Genomic DNA, 13,586 nt, shown 5'->3' on the forward strand with positions numbered 1-13,586 from the left:
CTGACATCTGACAGCCAGACCTTTTATTACTCTTTTCGTTTAAATTAATTGGCGTTTAACCAAACTATTATAAATTACAGACAGAGACAAGTATTATTTGAATAAAAAATATATTACTAATTTCAAATACAACACCAATGTTAACTCTAGAATAATAAAGTAATAAAACTGTTTAAAAGGTAATATCCATGTCTAAAATATATAATTTTATATGGCAAATGAGAGCTAAGACTGGATTGTTCATAAGCCCTACTTTGAAACTTACCTAAAACTAATTTAAAAATAATTTAAATAAAACAAAGTGATGCTTATAGATAAGATAAAAACTTTCAAAAAAGTCAACAATTCGAAAAATACAAAAACACAGTTTAAAGGGTAAACCATTAATTATTTTAGTTAGTAGCAAAAAATGGTATACATATTCTGTTCTTCCAGAAAAAAAATGAGATTCATACAAAGTATAAAGAGATAATACTACTCTATTTCAAGCTCATGCTCTTCCACTTCATCTAATGCTTTGTTAAACTCATTGACCCATTGTTCCTGCTCGATCTGTAAATTCAGATTAAAAAATAATTTTGTCAAAATTAGGTAAAACCAAACATACCTCAGCTTTAGTTTTCTTGTGTCTCTTTCTCTTCTTTTCATTAGGGCTTATATCTGAGTCAGTTGAGTTTAGCCGTTTCCTCCTTGACTTTCCTTCATGTGGTGGCGACTAAAGTATAGAAAACCAAAAAATAAATTAAAATAAAAATCATGTTTGAAAACTAAAATGTAAATTACTAAAGTCCCTACCAGGTCCCAGGGCTAGTGGCAGTGACGTAATAAATGTCATTCTCTTTCTATTACATGTGAACTGAGCGAGATGGAAATTTGACATATGTTATTTATAAATTTTTAAATTCTTGAATGTTTGTATTGTTTGTGCAGGTTTGGGGCTGACGCAGTTCTTCATTCAGTTCAATAATTCCACGTCCGTAATTTGACAGTGTCATCAGATCAACATATTTAAATAACGAACCGGTGTCACGTGACAAACTGTCAAATAACTTCACGGAGTGGCACCGGCGATTTTCTGAATGCAACCCTGAGCGCCACACCATTCAAAATTTAAATTTCGATTTTTTGACGTTTATTGACAGTTTCTTCCAACTTTTCAGTTGTAATTTGAATATTAATTGAATTAGTTGTTATTTTGTGTAGTTGTATTTGTAATTTTTTTTATCTACTCCTAGCATGGTAATCATTCATTACATAGCTCATTTTGAGTTACGTAATGATCGATTTTATCGCACTAGTGCGATAAAACAACTTTAAATGAAAATTTCTGCTGTAATTGTTTATTGAATTTAAACATAACTTTGATACATTTTTTCATATTTCTCCTTTGACTTGGCAGGCAACAAGCCAGATACCACGTTTGCGGCAGCTTCTTCAATATCTGACGGAAGTTCTTCAGACATGTTCATAACGAAATGCACTTTTAAAAATTTGTGACTGACACTGTTAAATTGTCGCTTAAGTGATATGTGGAAACAAATGGCCACCATAGCAACAACACCAAAACAGTACAGCGTAGATGACAAAATTTAAGGGTAACAAATAACTACCCGTAGCAAGCATATACGAGACGTTCCTAAATAGTTCACATTGCACAAAATATGAATTTTTTTCTTACTTTACGCTGCTTCTGATGGTCGTAGATAAAATGTTGTACATCACCCGTGGGGTATGGCAAATTAACGTACTCGTGTGATCACCACAACTCGGTCTACGACCTCGTCGTGGCAACACTCCCACTCGTGACTATAAAAATGCTCATACCCCACTAGTAATGTAAATAACTATTTTGCTAACCAAAAATGCCTATGTATTACAGTAAGTGTGAACAGCAGCTCATTTTTGGGTTGAATACTTTCAGGTGGAAAAAGAAGTGAATAAACTTCTGTCTTACCCTTAAGATCCATTTTCCAAGTAAGTATTTTCATTGCATTGTATGAATTTTATTATGTTTTATGTAATACATGGAGTGATACTCCCATAAAAAAGATATTTATTCATAGAGAAAAGCCACAATTCTGCACTGGCAGGGGGAAATATCAAAAAAAAACCCTCAAGAAAAAACCCAACCACAAAATATCATGGGAAAGAACAAAATCACTCAGTTATTCATAAAGTTAAATCACTTACCATGTTTGCTAACATCTCTTCAGGTTCTTCAAACAAATGTACCTCCTGATTGCAGCCATCAACATTTTCATTGGCAGCTATATCCAGAAAAGATTCATTCTCAACTGCTTTGACGTCATAAGGTTCAGGTTCAGGAAATTTGACTTTTTTGTTCCTTTTTGGATATTTTCTTAATTGGGTGACATCAAATCGCATTGGCAAAGCCTCCTGACTTTTAACTGGAGATTTCACTTCTACACTTTTGTCAAATCCAAAATATGACACATTATTATCTTTTAAAGTATTCTCAGTTATGTCTGTCAAACATCTTCTCTTTGCATTAATTAGAGGACTTATTGTTGGTGCATTCTCATCTGGGCAAAGATTTTCTACTTCAGAGGATTTTTTGAGTTTTTTAGTACTTTTTACTGGACTGATAAAGGCCTCATAGTCATACAAAGATCCATGCAGTACTGTGTTTTCATTCTGTATATTACTGTCAATATAATTCAGAATGCTTTGTTGAACTTTGTTCTTCTTTGGGGTGCTTTCACATGGCTTTTTTGGTGTCTGCCGACAACCACTTTCAAAACTTTCCACTAAAGTATGGTCAACAACTGGTTCCTGATCAATTCGAGGTAGCGCATTTGGTTTTATACTTAAAAAGTGGGGATTGTGACGTACATTAACCCAGTTCCACCTCCATGGACTACATGATTTGTTAACATTCAACATTGTACTGTTTGCATTAGGTCTTTTAACATTAAAATCAATGCTGGATTCATTGTTTATATTTATACCCTTGGAGAGTTGTATGTCACTCAGTATCCTGATACTGGGAGGTTTCATTGGGGTACTAGCAGGTAATTCCTCATCCTCAAACCCAAAAGAATTGTGCAAATCATCTGTGGAGGAATTATCATTTAATTGATGTGATTCTTCTAGAATTAGGGCAGCACTTGCTTGTGGATGTTCCACACTGGTTTCAGAAGACTTCAAATTCTTTGATTTCATAATTGAAACAGTATCCTTCACCTGGGAGTTATCATGAGTTTGTTCTTGGTTCTCCTTATTTTCTTTTTCTGTTTTTGTATTGTTTTTTTTCAGAATTTTTTCTTTCAAATTTAACACAATATTTGACATGATAGCATCATAATTTGGTTTTTTCTTACCACTTGCAAGTTTCTTTTTCTTAGCTTTAGCCTCCTTTTTTTCAATCTTCTGCAGTATTTCGTATGTTTCTTTATCAAACAGTATTGAAGACCTGTGTGGGTGAGGGGTCTTTTTCTGTTTGGGACTGACATCAGTAAACTCATACAGATCTGCAGTTGCTTTTTTTGGTTCTTCTTGTAATTGCCTTTTGTAAATGGGAACCATTGCAATTTCTTTGTCAGTTTGTTGTTTACCTTCTGTATCATTTAATGTAGATTCTTGTTCAGTGTAAACCTTTGGTGGTCTCCTTCTAAGATTTGGTTTTGTATCAATATTTTGTGGTGTTTTATCTTTTGAGGTAGTGGTTTTGTTAACTTTTAACTTCTTTTGTACTGTTGGAACTTGATGAGTTTTTAATTTTTTTACTGGTTCTTGAAATGCTAATTTAACAGCAGTCCTAGTAGTAGTAGTAGTAGTTGTATCTTCTTCCATTTTCTTGTGTTGTTCTAGAGCTATATTTAATATCTTTGTTTTACCCTTAGATGTGTCCTCTAGTGTTCCAACAGCAACTTTCCTGCCTCTCCTTGTAGATCTAACATCTTTATTCATTTCACTCACTTTATTGACTGCATTCTTTTTATTTCTAGTGTTCATTGTCTTTGTATCCGAGTCCAAAGGCACCAACTTAATGGAGAGTTCTTTACACTGTGGCACAACATTTAAAAGACTAGTTTTGTCCCCCAAAGGTTTTCGTTTTCCTAGTTTGTATACGTCCTTCATCGTCGCATATTGATTAGTCGCAGCATTAACTGTTTCGTTAAGTTTTATTAGTTGTACACATTTCTAGAGTGTTTAATAAATAATAGTATTCATATAAACTGTGAGGAAAACTGTTTACTGTTTTTAAACTTACAACTTACAACACAACATAAACATTTTCCCCTCTTTTTCTTTAAATGCATAGGAGTGAAGATAGCAAATAATGTGACATTAGTGACATTAATGAAAATCCAAGAAAAAGTTAGGTTAAAATATAATTAGTCTTCTTTTTCACTTTAATATGAAAGTGATGAAAGTTTGAATCTCATTATGTGTTAAGTTAATTCTAGAGCCTGTTTATGAAATGACTTTATAATTTTAGCTTTTCGAAATGTTTAAAATGTAGTTTACAAACTTTAAAGATATGTTTTGGGTCACGTGATAGTTGTTGACAAGTGTCACGTTAATTTTATGTTCTTAACCAAACAAAAAAAAAAAAAGAAGATTTTGACAAGACAATCAAAAAACCGGGTGTTCAGCGTCAGAAAAATAAAATAATCAGAAAAAAAAAGACCGGTGAATCAGGACTGTTTGTTTGAATAATTCGTTTACTGGTGATTTGTTAATACTCTCTGTAACAAAAAACGTAAGTATCTCACTCTATGTAATTTTGTGATATTTAATTTGGTATTTATCAATAAGTATAATTTGTTATTTACATCCATGTGAAGGACAAGTTACTACTAAATTTCCACTTTTCCTCAGGATGGAGATCTCAGACGAAAACCTTCAAACACTAGCCAGATACCTGCAAGAAACCCTCAACCCAGATGTTAATGTAAGAAGACCTGCTGAAAAGTTCCTAGAAGGTGTAGAGGTAAACCAAAACTACCCCTTGTTGCTTTTAAACTTGATTCACAAAACTGAAGTGGAGATGACGGTACGGATAGCCGGTTCTGTGGCGTTTAAAAACTACATTAAACGTAACTGGACTGTGGAAGATGATCAGCCAGATCGAATACACGAAACTGATAGGGCAGCTATTAAAAACCTTATTGTAACCCTCATGTTGACCTCACCAGAGTCAATTCAGAAACAGCTGAGTGATGCTATTAGCATTATTGGTAAAACTGATTTTCCTGTAAAGTGGCCAGAGTTAATAACCCAAATGGTGGAGAAGTTTGCAACAGGAGACTTCAATGTTATTAATGGCATTCTTAGAACTGCTCACAGTTTATTCAAAAAGTATCGCTATGAATTCAAATCTAATGAACTCTGGACTGAAATCAAGTATGTTTTGGAGAAGTTGGCACAACCGCTTACTGATCTGTTTGTAGCCACTGTAAACCTAACTCAAACTCATGCAAATGATGTGGCAGCATTAAGCATAATTTACAGTTCATTAGTGCTGATATGCAAAGTGTTTTTCTCTCTAAACTTCCAAGACTTACCTGAATTTTTTGAAGACAATATGCAAATTTGGATGCAAAATTTTCATTTGCTACTCACAGCTGATCCTAAAAATTTACAGTCTGATACTGGTGATGGTCCAGGTGTTGTGGAACAATTAAAAACACAAATTTGTGACAACATTGCTTTGTACGCCCAGAAATATGATGAAGAATTTCGACAGTATCTACCACAATTTGTCACAGACGTCTGGAGTTTGTTGGTAGCAACAGGATTGGAAACTAAATATGACTCTCTAGTGTCTAATGCACTACAGTTTTTATCTTCTGTAGCAGAGAGAAATCATTACAGAAACCTGTTTGAAGATCAGCAAGTGCTTAGCAATATCTGTGAGAAAGTTATCATCCCTAATATGGAATTTAGAGAGTCTGATCAAGAATTATTTGAGGATAACCCTGAGGAGTTTACACGGCGAGACATTGAAGGGTCAGACATTGATACCAGACGACGTGCTGCATGTGATTTAGTTAAAACACTCAGCACCCATTTTGAACAGAAAATAGTGCAGATATTCAGTCAGTATTTACAAGTAATGCTGTCTAAATACGCAGAGAATCCTAAAGCAAACTGGAGGAACAAAGACGCCGCATTGTATCTTGTTATCTCATTAGTCAGTAGAGGTGCCACACAAAAACATGGAGTAACCCAAACCACACAACTTGTAGATATTTCTCAGTTTTTCCAACCTCACATTTTGCCTGAATTGGAAAGGCCTGATGTGGATGAGTTGCCAGTTCTAAAAGCTGACGCCATCAAATACATTATCACATTTAGGTCAGTGTTGCCAAGTAATATTGTTGTTTCAACAATTCCACAACTGATACGGCACTTGTCTAGTGAAAGTGCAGTGGTACACACTTATGCAGCTTGTTGTATTGAGAAAATTTTAATGTTGAAAGATGGCAACAACCATGAAGTCCTCACAACAGCACAGATTCAACCTTATGCTGGAGAGTTAATTTCTCAGTTGTTTAGTGTGCTAGAACGTCCAGTTTCTGAAGAAAATGAATATATTATGAAAGCCATTATGAGGAGTTTCTCCACACTACAAGAACTTGTTATCCCTTATTTAGGAGCAGCCCTACCGAAATTAACAGAAAAACTGCAGGCAGTGGCTAAAAACCCTTCAAAACCACATTTTAACCATTACCTATTTGAAACACTGTCTCTGTCTATTAGAATAGTCTGTAAAACCAACCCATCAGCTGTAAAGTCTTTTGAAGATATCTTATTTCCAATTTTTCAAGTTATTCTACAGCAAGACATTCAGGAGTTTATTCCCTATGTATTTCAAATTGTGTCACTTCTAATGGAATACTCTCCTCCAGGAAATATTCCAGAGGCTTACATGCAGTTATTGCCATGTCTTTTAGCTCCAGTTTTGTGGGACAGACCAGCAAACATCAGCCCCCTGGTCAGGCTTTTACGCGCATTTGTTGCTCAAGCCACGGCACAAATTATAGCCCAAGATAAACTGCCCGGATTTTTAGGAGTATTCCAGAAACTTATCGCATCCAAATCGAACGATCACGAAGGGTTTTACCTCATGCAAAGTATGGTTGAAAATGTCCCTAAAGAAAACTTGTCCCAGTATTTGAAACAAATTTTCTTCCTTCTCTTCCAAAGACTTTCGTCAAGCAAAACCACCAAATTCATTATCAGTTTCATAGTCTTTTTGTGCGTTTTTATGATAAAATACACTCCTGGTGAACTGATAGTACTGATTGACGGCATACAACCACAAATGTTTGGAATGGTACTGGAAAAAATACTGATTCCAGAACTCCAGAAGGTCAGCGGCTCTATCGAGCATAAAATCGTTTCTTGCGGCATCAGTAAACTGTTATGCGAAAGCCCTGAAATGATCGAAGGCATTTACGGTAAATTCTGGCCTCAGCTTCTACAAGCATTACTGATGTACTTTGAAATGCCTCCCGATGAATCAATTTTACCCGACGACCACTTTATCGAAATCGACGATTCCCCAGCTTATCAAACCTCAAACGCTCGACTGAATTTCGCCAACAGCAAAAAGGAAGATCCATTGGCGAATGTTAGTGAACCAAGACAGTTTTTAGTTCAAAGTTTGGCCAGTTTGAGCCGGTCTCAACCAGGAAAGGTTCCGACTTTAATCAGCAACACCTCCTCCGAATCTCAAATGATGTTACAGTCTTATTTGTCCAAGTTTGGAGTTCAATTGGTCTAGTTTGTTTTTGGATTTTTGTTTGGCCTTATTGTAATTTGTAAGTTTTTTTTATTAATAGTAACTATTTTGATAAGTGATAATACATTTGTTTAAGGCTGTTTTTGATTTTCGTTTTATTTGCTGCTGTACACTCAGGTGTCCCATATGAAATAATATTTTTTTGCCAATTGAATAGTTTCTATATTTTTAAATTGGAATAGCAAGACAATTCTTTCAACAGTGCAAGTAATCAATTTTTTTTTTTAAATGTTATAATTTGATAGCTTTATAACTTGGTCGCTGTGACAGTTAGGAGATTCGTTTAAACATCAAATTGTATAGCTGGTAATTTAGGCAGTATTTTACCTAAATACAATTTTCTTTCAAACATTACAAATAGTTCAGATATTTGACATGAAATAAAACAGTGCAGCTGTACCTACTACAAATATAATGCTTATAGTTAACAGTTCAGTTATAATTTAAGTTTTTGCTATATTCATATTCTTCAGGATCCTCCACTCCTAGCTCTTTGTTTATAAGGCGTAAGAACCTTTTTTCTTTTCTCTGAAAGATAACCTGTTTTTCCTCGAATTTTATATTCCTTCTCACTCTTAAATACTTTTTTCTAGGAGAAATCCCAGGGAAAAAATCTGAAAATATATCCAAAACAAAAAAAACGCTTTATTTTGGGGAAAATCACACTTTTTGTATGCTTTAAATTCAAATCATGTTTTCAATTTTCAAATTCAAAATACTCACATCTCGTGCTTAAACCGAACGAGGATGTTCTCAATGTGTGTTCCCAATAAAAAGCAAACTGGAATTCCGAAGTAAGTTTGTCCTACATCCGCCATACTTGGACAGTAATAGGATATAGAAAAAGAAGAATAGAAGTAATAGTAACAAACTTCAAACAAGTTTTTATAGGTTATGTTACCGATTACCCACCATTTTATTTGTGATTTGTTTTTACAGGTTGAAGTTGTTTTGTACTGTATTGAATACTTTGTTTTTGTGATTTTGTTTTAAGTTTCTGTTTAGTTGTTCCTCAAACAATCAAAATTGAATTGCTTAAATTATTTGTCCTGCAAAGTGGAAAAAAGAGAATTCTTTCGTCTTTAAAACACTAGCTCAAGATGCAATCACAAGCCCAACTTTTGTCAGGGCTTGTAACTGATTCTCATTGTTTCCTTTGTGAGAAATCCTTGCCTGGTATTGATCAGGCTATAGGACACATGACTTCTCGACTGCATAGAGAGAATTTAGCATGGATGAAAACACATGTTTTTGATTATTTTAATTTTACCTACCAACCCATGTAAGACACTATGGACTTGTTGCATTAATACAATGTTTTTATTTTATGTTTTACAGTGCATCATCATTTTACTGTTTTGTTTGTCGTCGATACTTTACTTCAAAAGAACTTCTACAAAACCATGTGGCAGACTTTCCACACAATGTGTTGGCAAAAGCTAAAGCAAACTTAGTCAAGAATGGTAAGCAAGCAAATTATAGTATCATAGGTATATTTTGTCTATTAAGTACTAAAAAAGTTTACATTGCTTAGGCATTAGAGAAGAGTTTGCTCTTACTGTAGAAATGGGCAATTACATGGATTGTATCATATGTAATAAGGATTTCTACAGCCAGAATAATGCAAATCAACATTTGAATTCTAGTGCTCATAAACGTGCACTGTCTAATTGGAAAAAACACTTGCCAAAGGTATTTTTGCTACTTTTTACATTTTTTTATTTTTATTACAAGTCAATGGTTAACTGGAACTTGTGAGGATCTGTCCATTTTGTACATTATGTTCTTAATTTTTAGCATGATGCTAATGAAATTTCAATTTGGGAAGGCCGCTGGTTCCATTGCAAAGTTTGTGGTGAACAACTTGATGGTACTACTGAAGCTCTCAAACACTATAGGAAACATGCAAAGTATGTACAATAAATCGAACTGGTTGATTTACCATTTTACACATTTAAATCAATGCTCTAGACAAAGATGGAGATATATGTATGATGTAGCTGACATGTGTCAGTGTGTCATAACAAGGAATGTCATGTTTTTTGACAGTTGGTTACAATATTTTAATTAGATCTCCTGATGACATGGGCACTTGACCAACTGTTGAATGATGTGATATCAGGTCACATTTCACAAAGTTTTCTCCATCTTTGTCTTACTCTCTGTCCCAGGAGAAGTGGCAGTGATGACATTAACTTATGTCTTAGATTAGTTCAAACTAAAAAAATAATTTTTACTCGAACTTTCAATGGCGCTGCGCACAGGATTGCCTTTAGAAATATCGTCGGTTGTACACTCCGTGAAGTCATTTGATAGTTTGTCACGTGACAGCGGTTCGTTTTTTTTAAATATGTTGATCAGATGACTTATTGTCAAATTACGGACCTGAAGTTATTTCTGAACTAGGTGCCATAGAAAACATTATAAATCTAGATCTCCATCTTAAATAGGAGGCCATGAAGACACCAAATTTGACATTTGACCGCCGCCGAAGGAAACCATTTATTTTTTTTATAAATCACGTGACCCCTTGATTAGAAAATTATACGCACGCCACGTGACCTTTGGATCATATCGCGTTTAGATCCGAAAGAAAACGACTAATTTCCTACTTGTCATTAAAATTTGAATATCCTTTACTAAAGTGCTAAAAGGTATTAAAAGTAAAGTTAAAGTTGCATATTTGTGTTGTTTGTGAGTTTTGTGAGTGATATGATGGTCACATTATGAACCAAGAGCAGCAGCAGGTTTCCTAATCCCGAAAAAAAACCCAACTTATTTAAAGCTTATGAAAACCTTGTTGGAAAACTTGGAAATGACATAGTTTTTAAACTCCTGCCATTAAAATATTTATCAAGTGCGTATTGTTGAATTACTTTTTTGTTGATATATAACTTACTACCTATACAGTATAAAATAGCATCACAAGTAGTATGTTGTGGTGTTATCTATAGTATTATTGAATTTGCGATGGTAAAAGCATTATGGTACAACTTACTACTTATTTACTATAGTACACACCTTTTTTTTATCCAAACCTGATATTAACAAATAGAAAAACAATAAAACATTTCACATTTTATAGTGAAGGAACTTTGACGCCCTCTAGTGGCCAAACGGTGTGATCATTCAATTCATGTGGGGATATTTTTGGAGAGCTTGAAATCTGCTCTATCCTTTGTTTTCTATGACATTTTGACGTAACTTGTCAAATAAGGGAGTAAACTATTCTAGAGTTTTTATGTAAACCAAATATAACCGGCTTAGCAAAACATATCTAGTGTGCCATGCAAAACGCCCTCTCGCGGAGAAATTATCATAATAGCTATGTCCAATCTGTCAAAACGTGACTTCAAATAGTTCCATTGACATGTAAATCTAGATTTATAATGTTTTCTATGCTAGGCGGTACTAGCAGGAATTTAAAAATTCGTAAATAACATGTCAATGATGTCAAATTTCCATCTCGCTCGGTTCACTTGTAATAGAAAAGGAACGACAAATATTACGTCACTGCCACTAGCCCTGGGACCCACTAACCTATAATTTTAAAATTTGTATATCTGTATAACATTTTTTTTGCAGTACTGTACATTTAGCTAATGAATACAGCAGTGAGAGTCAAACAGTTAATAATGTTTCAAAAGGTAACATTTTTTATAATAGTAGTTAGTTTAAATGTTATTATTTCAAAAAATTACTTAAATGTTTGGAAATTGATCATACTAAGTGACATTTGTGTATAAGCAATGTAGAAGTTGCAACATATTTTTTTTCCCCCTAACATAACAATATTAAGAAGAAATTGTCTCTAGATAAGTCTTAAAAGAGAACCATTATTGAGTTGATTTACAAATGTTGGAAGTTTCATACCAGTATACTATAGAAGTGAATTGAAGATACATTTATTAGCAAAAAGCTTTCTTGGGAAGGGCTTTTGTTGCCTGTTATTGTCTTAATCGGCTGATTTTAAAATTTTACCCTTCCACTAACACATTTTGCTAGTGTCAAGTGCAAATTCTTTTTTTATTTTACAGTTACTGTGGAGGAAACAACAACAAAACTTACCGCTCTACCTGTTGCACCCAGTCAGATTAATAACAGCACAAACCCTAAAGTTAAAGACAATATTAGTGAGAACAAAAATTTGTTACCAAAAAAAAGTGAAGACAATAACTCAAAACTCAAAGAATCCGTATATGAACAGCTGGAAAAGCTGATGCAAACGCTCTACTATTCGAAAAAAGTGCCTTACGACGTTTCTTTACAATACTTAAAGAAGGTTAACAAGCAAGTTGAGGACATTGTCAAGGAACACAAAAGTGAAACGCCCAAAGATGATTCTCAGAAAAATGCTTTGTCACAATCAACCAGTTGTACTTCTACGGAAACATTCTTATCTGCTGCTTCGTCCATAAACGTTGCAGTAAACGACCCACCAGCACCAAAGTTGGGTTCAGAAACTAGTCTAGCATCTACTGGTAGTAACAATGCCCAACTAAAAGTCATCAATTCGTTACCAACTCAAAAAGAAACTGTCTCTCAGAATAATGTGCCTTCAACAGTTACCAGAAGCGATGTACCGGTCGAGAAATCAATTTCCAATCTACTGTCTGAAGTGGTCAAACAAAATTTAAAGGTCAAACAACAAAACAAAGATGTCGTGGAAATTCAAGTATTAGATGAAATGGAAATACTATTGACTGAGATTTGCAAAGAAGAAGCTCCTTTAGCAGAAATATTAAAGTGTTTGGAGAAGTTTAATAAAGAATTGGATGAACAGTTTATTGGAGAAGTGGATACTGGAAAAGAACTGGGTTCTGATCAAATTCCACTTACCAACGGCACTAATATAACTGAACCAGACTGTAAACAGGACATTCCTAAATTGACTGACAGTGACTTCTCAGTTGAGGATCCAAACACCATGGAGAACACTGAGTTAGTGTGTAGTGAAACTCAGAATGTACCCGCAAAATTGACATACACAAAAACTGAATTGTTGAATTTAAAATCCAGGGCTAAACACATTTGCATTAATCCAGACATGATGCACAAGATAATTGGACAAGACTTGTGCAAGTTTACAAATAATTGTATCTCTTACAATTCAATTTACAGTTACTACACTGCCACAAATTTCAATCAATTTATGGATTTTTTAAATGTTTATTTACAATGTTCTGTTGATATGTGTCAGAAAGAATCTTGGATGTTTCAGACAAGTTTGAGTTTGCCTGAAACATCAAAGAATCAATTAACCGCAATAGAAGAACAACCTGTGTTAGGTGTCCAGAATTTTGGTTGTGAATTTAGTTTTAACAGTTTTTATGACTATTATACCGGAAGTGATTTTGAGGCTTTTATGGAGTTTCGGTCACAGTATCTGTACTGTTCTATTGAGGACTCTTTAGATTTACCAAAGGAGGAAAGCGAATCAAATTCGATTTGCGAAAACCAAGTACCTGATGAAGAACCAGATGTTGATCCGTTGGATGATTGTCCTAATAGTAGTGTTTACGATTATTATGAGGGTGAGAATTTTACTGGATTTATGGATTTCCTACAAATGTATTTACAAGGTTCTGTTGAAAATTAAGTGAAAAATGTCTAAGTTTTAAGTTATGTGTTATGTTTTTTTTGTACTACAGTTTCTGATATGTTTTTTTTATACTTAATATAAGTTCAATTAAAATTATTTTGGTTTTTAATTCACATTACCTGTAATTTCGAAGATTGATCTTTCCTGTCTGAAATGGCATTGCATTTATAGTAAATATTACTCTTTATTAAAAAAAAAATTTAAAAGTTA

At 34.0% G+C, this 13,586-nt stretch overlaps 3 protein-coding genes and 1 long non-coding RNA gene across 5 annotated transcripts; 2 read left to right on the forward strand and 2 right to left on the reverse strand.

Moving 5' to 3' along the window:
* Positions 1-93: 93 nt before the first annotated feature.
* On the reverse strand, positions 94-4,296 carry LOC145724281 (uncharacterized). Its single transcript, XM_081972450.1, has 3 exons — positions 2,191-4,296; positions 608-715; positions 94-552 (listed from the first exon to the last, which is right to left on the reverse strand). The coding sequence occupies exons 1-3, from the start codon at positions 4,099-4,101 to the stop codon at positions 475-477; spliced, it is 2,097 nt and encodes a 698-aa protein (XP_081828576.1). The 5' UTR covers positions 4,102-4,296; the 3' UTR covers positions 94-474.
* LOC145724280 (uncharacterized) lies at positions 1,842-13,472 on the forward strand. 2 transcript variants are annotated; one of them, XM_081972449.1, is made up of 6 exons: positions 1,842-1,974; positions 9,113-9,237; positions 9,309-9,466; positions 9,572-9,684; positions 11,360-11,421; positions 11,812-13,472. In XM_081972449.1, the coding sequence occupies exons 3-6, from the start codon at positions 9,341-9,343 to the stop codon at positions 13,371-13,373; spliced, it is 1,863 nt and encodes a 620-aa protein (XP_081828575.1). In that variant the 5' UTR covers positions 1,842-1,974; positions 9,113-9,237; positions 9,309-9,340; the 3' UTR covers positions 13,374-13,472. The 2 variants fall into 2 exon arrangements, with proteins under 2 accessions (XP_081828575.1, XP_081828574.1); XM_081972448.1 differs by lacking the exon at positions 1,842-1,974 and adding an exon at positions 8,672-9,056.
* Positions 4,567-7,854, forward strand: Cse1 (chromosome segregation 1). Its single transcript, XM_081972444.1, has 2 exons — positions 4,567-4,726; positions 4,846-7,854. Exon 2 carries the CDS (start codon positions 4,847-4,849, stop codon positions 7,754-7,756), a length of 2,910 nt encoding a protein of 969 aa, XP_081828570.1. The 5' UTR covers positions 4,567-4,726; position 4,846; the 3' UTR covers positions 7,757-7,854.
* LOC145724294 (uncharacterized) lies at positions 8,170-8,601 on the reverse strand. Its single transcript, XR_014176967.1, has 2 exons — positions 8,498-8,601; positions 8,170-8,388 (listed from the first exon to the last, which is right to left on the reverse strand). It is a non-coding gene; the product is annotated as an uncharacterized LOC145724294 (long non-coding RNA).
* Positions 13,473-13,586: the final 114 nt, after the last annotated feature.

The sequence above is a fragment of the Ips typographus genome, linkage group LG2 (assembly GCF_016097725.1).
Source record: "Ips typographus isolate SLU linkage group LG2, UJ_Ityp_2.0, whole genome shotgun sequence".
Classification (NCBI taxonomy): domain Eukaryota; kingdom Metazoa; phylum Arthropoda; class Insecta; order Coleoptera; family Curculionidae; genus Ips; species Ips typographus.

What these genes read in the sequence shown, in the direction of transcription:
- LOC145724281 (XM_081972450.1), bottom strand. Translation starts at nt 4,101, where the DNA reads ATGAAGGACGTATACAAACTAGGAAAACGAAAACCTTTGGGGGACAAA. An exon ending in AAGAGATGTTAGCAAACATG is followed by an intron (nt 716 to 2,190) that starts GTAAGTGATTTA and finishes TCTATACTTTAG; the next exon opens with TCGCCACCACATGAAGGAAA. An exon ending in ACAAGAAAACTAAAGCTGAG is followed by an intron (nt 553 to 607) that starts GTATGTTTGGTT and finishes CTGAATTTACAG; the next exon opens with ATCGAGCAGGAACAATGGGT.
- Cse1 (XM_081972444.1), top strand. Translation starts at nt 4,847, where the DNA reads ATGGAGATCTCAGACGAAAACCTTCAAACACTAGCCAGATACCTGCAA.
- LOC145724280 (XM_081972448.1), top strand. Translation starts at nt 8,875, where the DNA reads ATGCAATCACAAGCCCAACTTTTGTCAGGGCTTGTAACTGATTCTCAT. An exon ending in GGAAAAAACACTTGCCAAAG is followed by an intron (nt 9,467 to 9,571) that starts GTATTTTTGCTA and finishes CTTAATTTTTAG; the next exon opens with CATGATGCTAATGAAATTTC. An exon ending in AGTTAATAATGTTTCAAAAG is followed by an intron (nt 11,422 to 11,811) that starts GTAACATTTTTT and finishes TTTATTTTACAG; the next exon opens with TTACTGTGGAGGAAACAACA.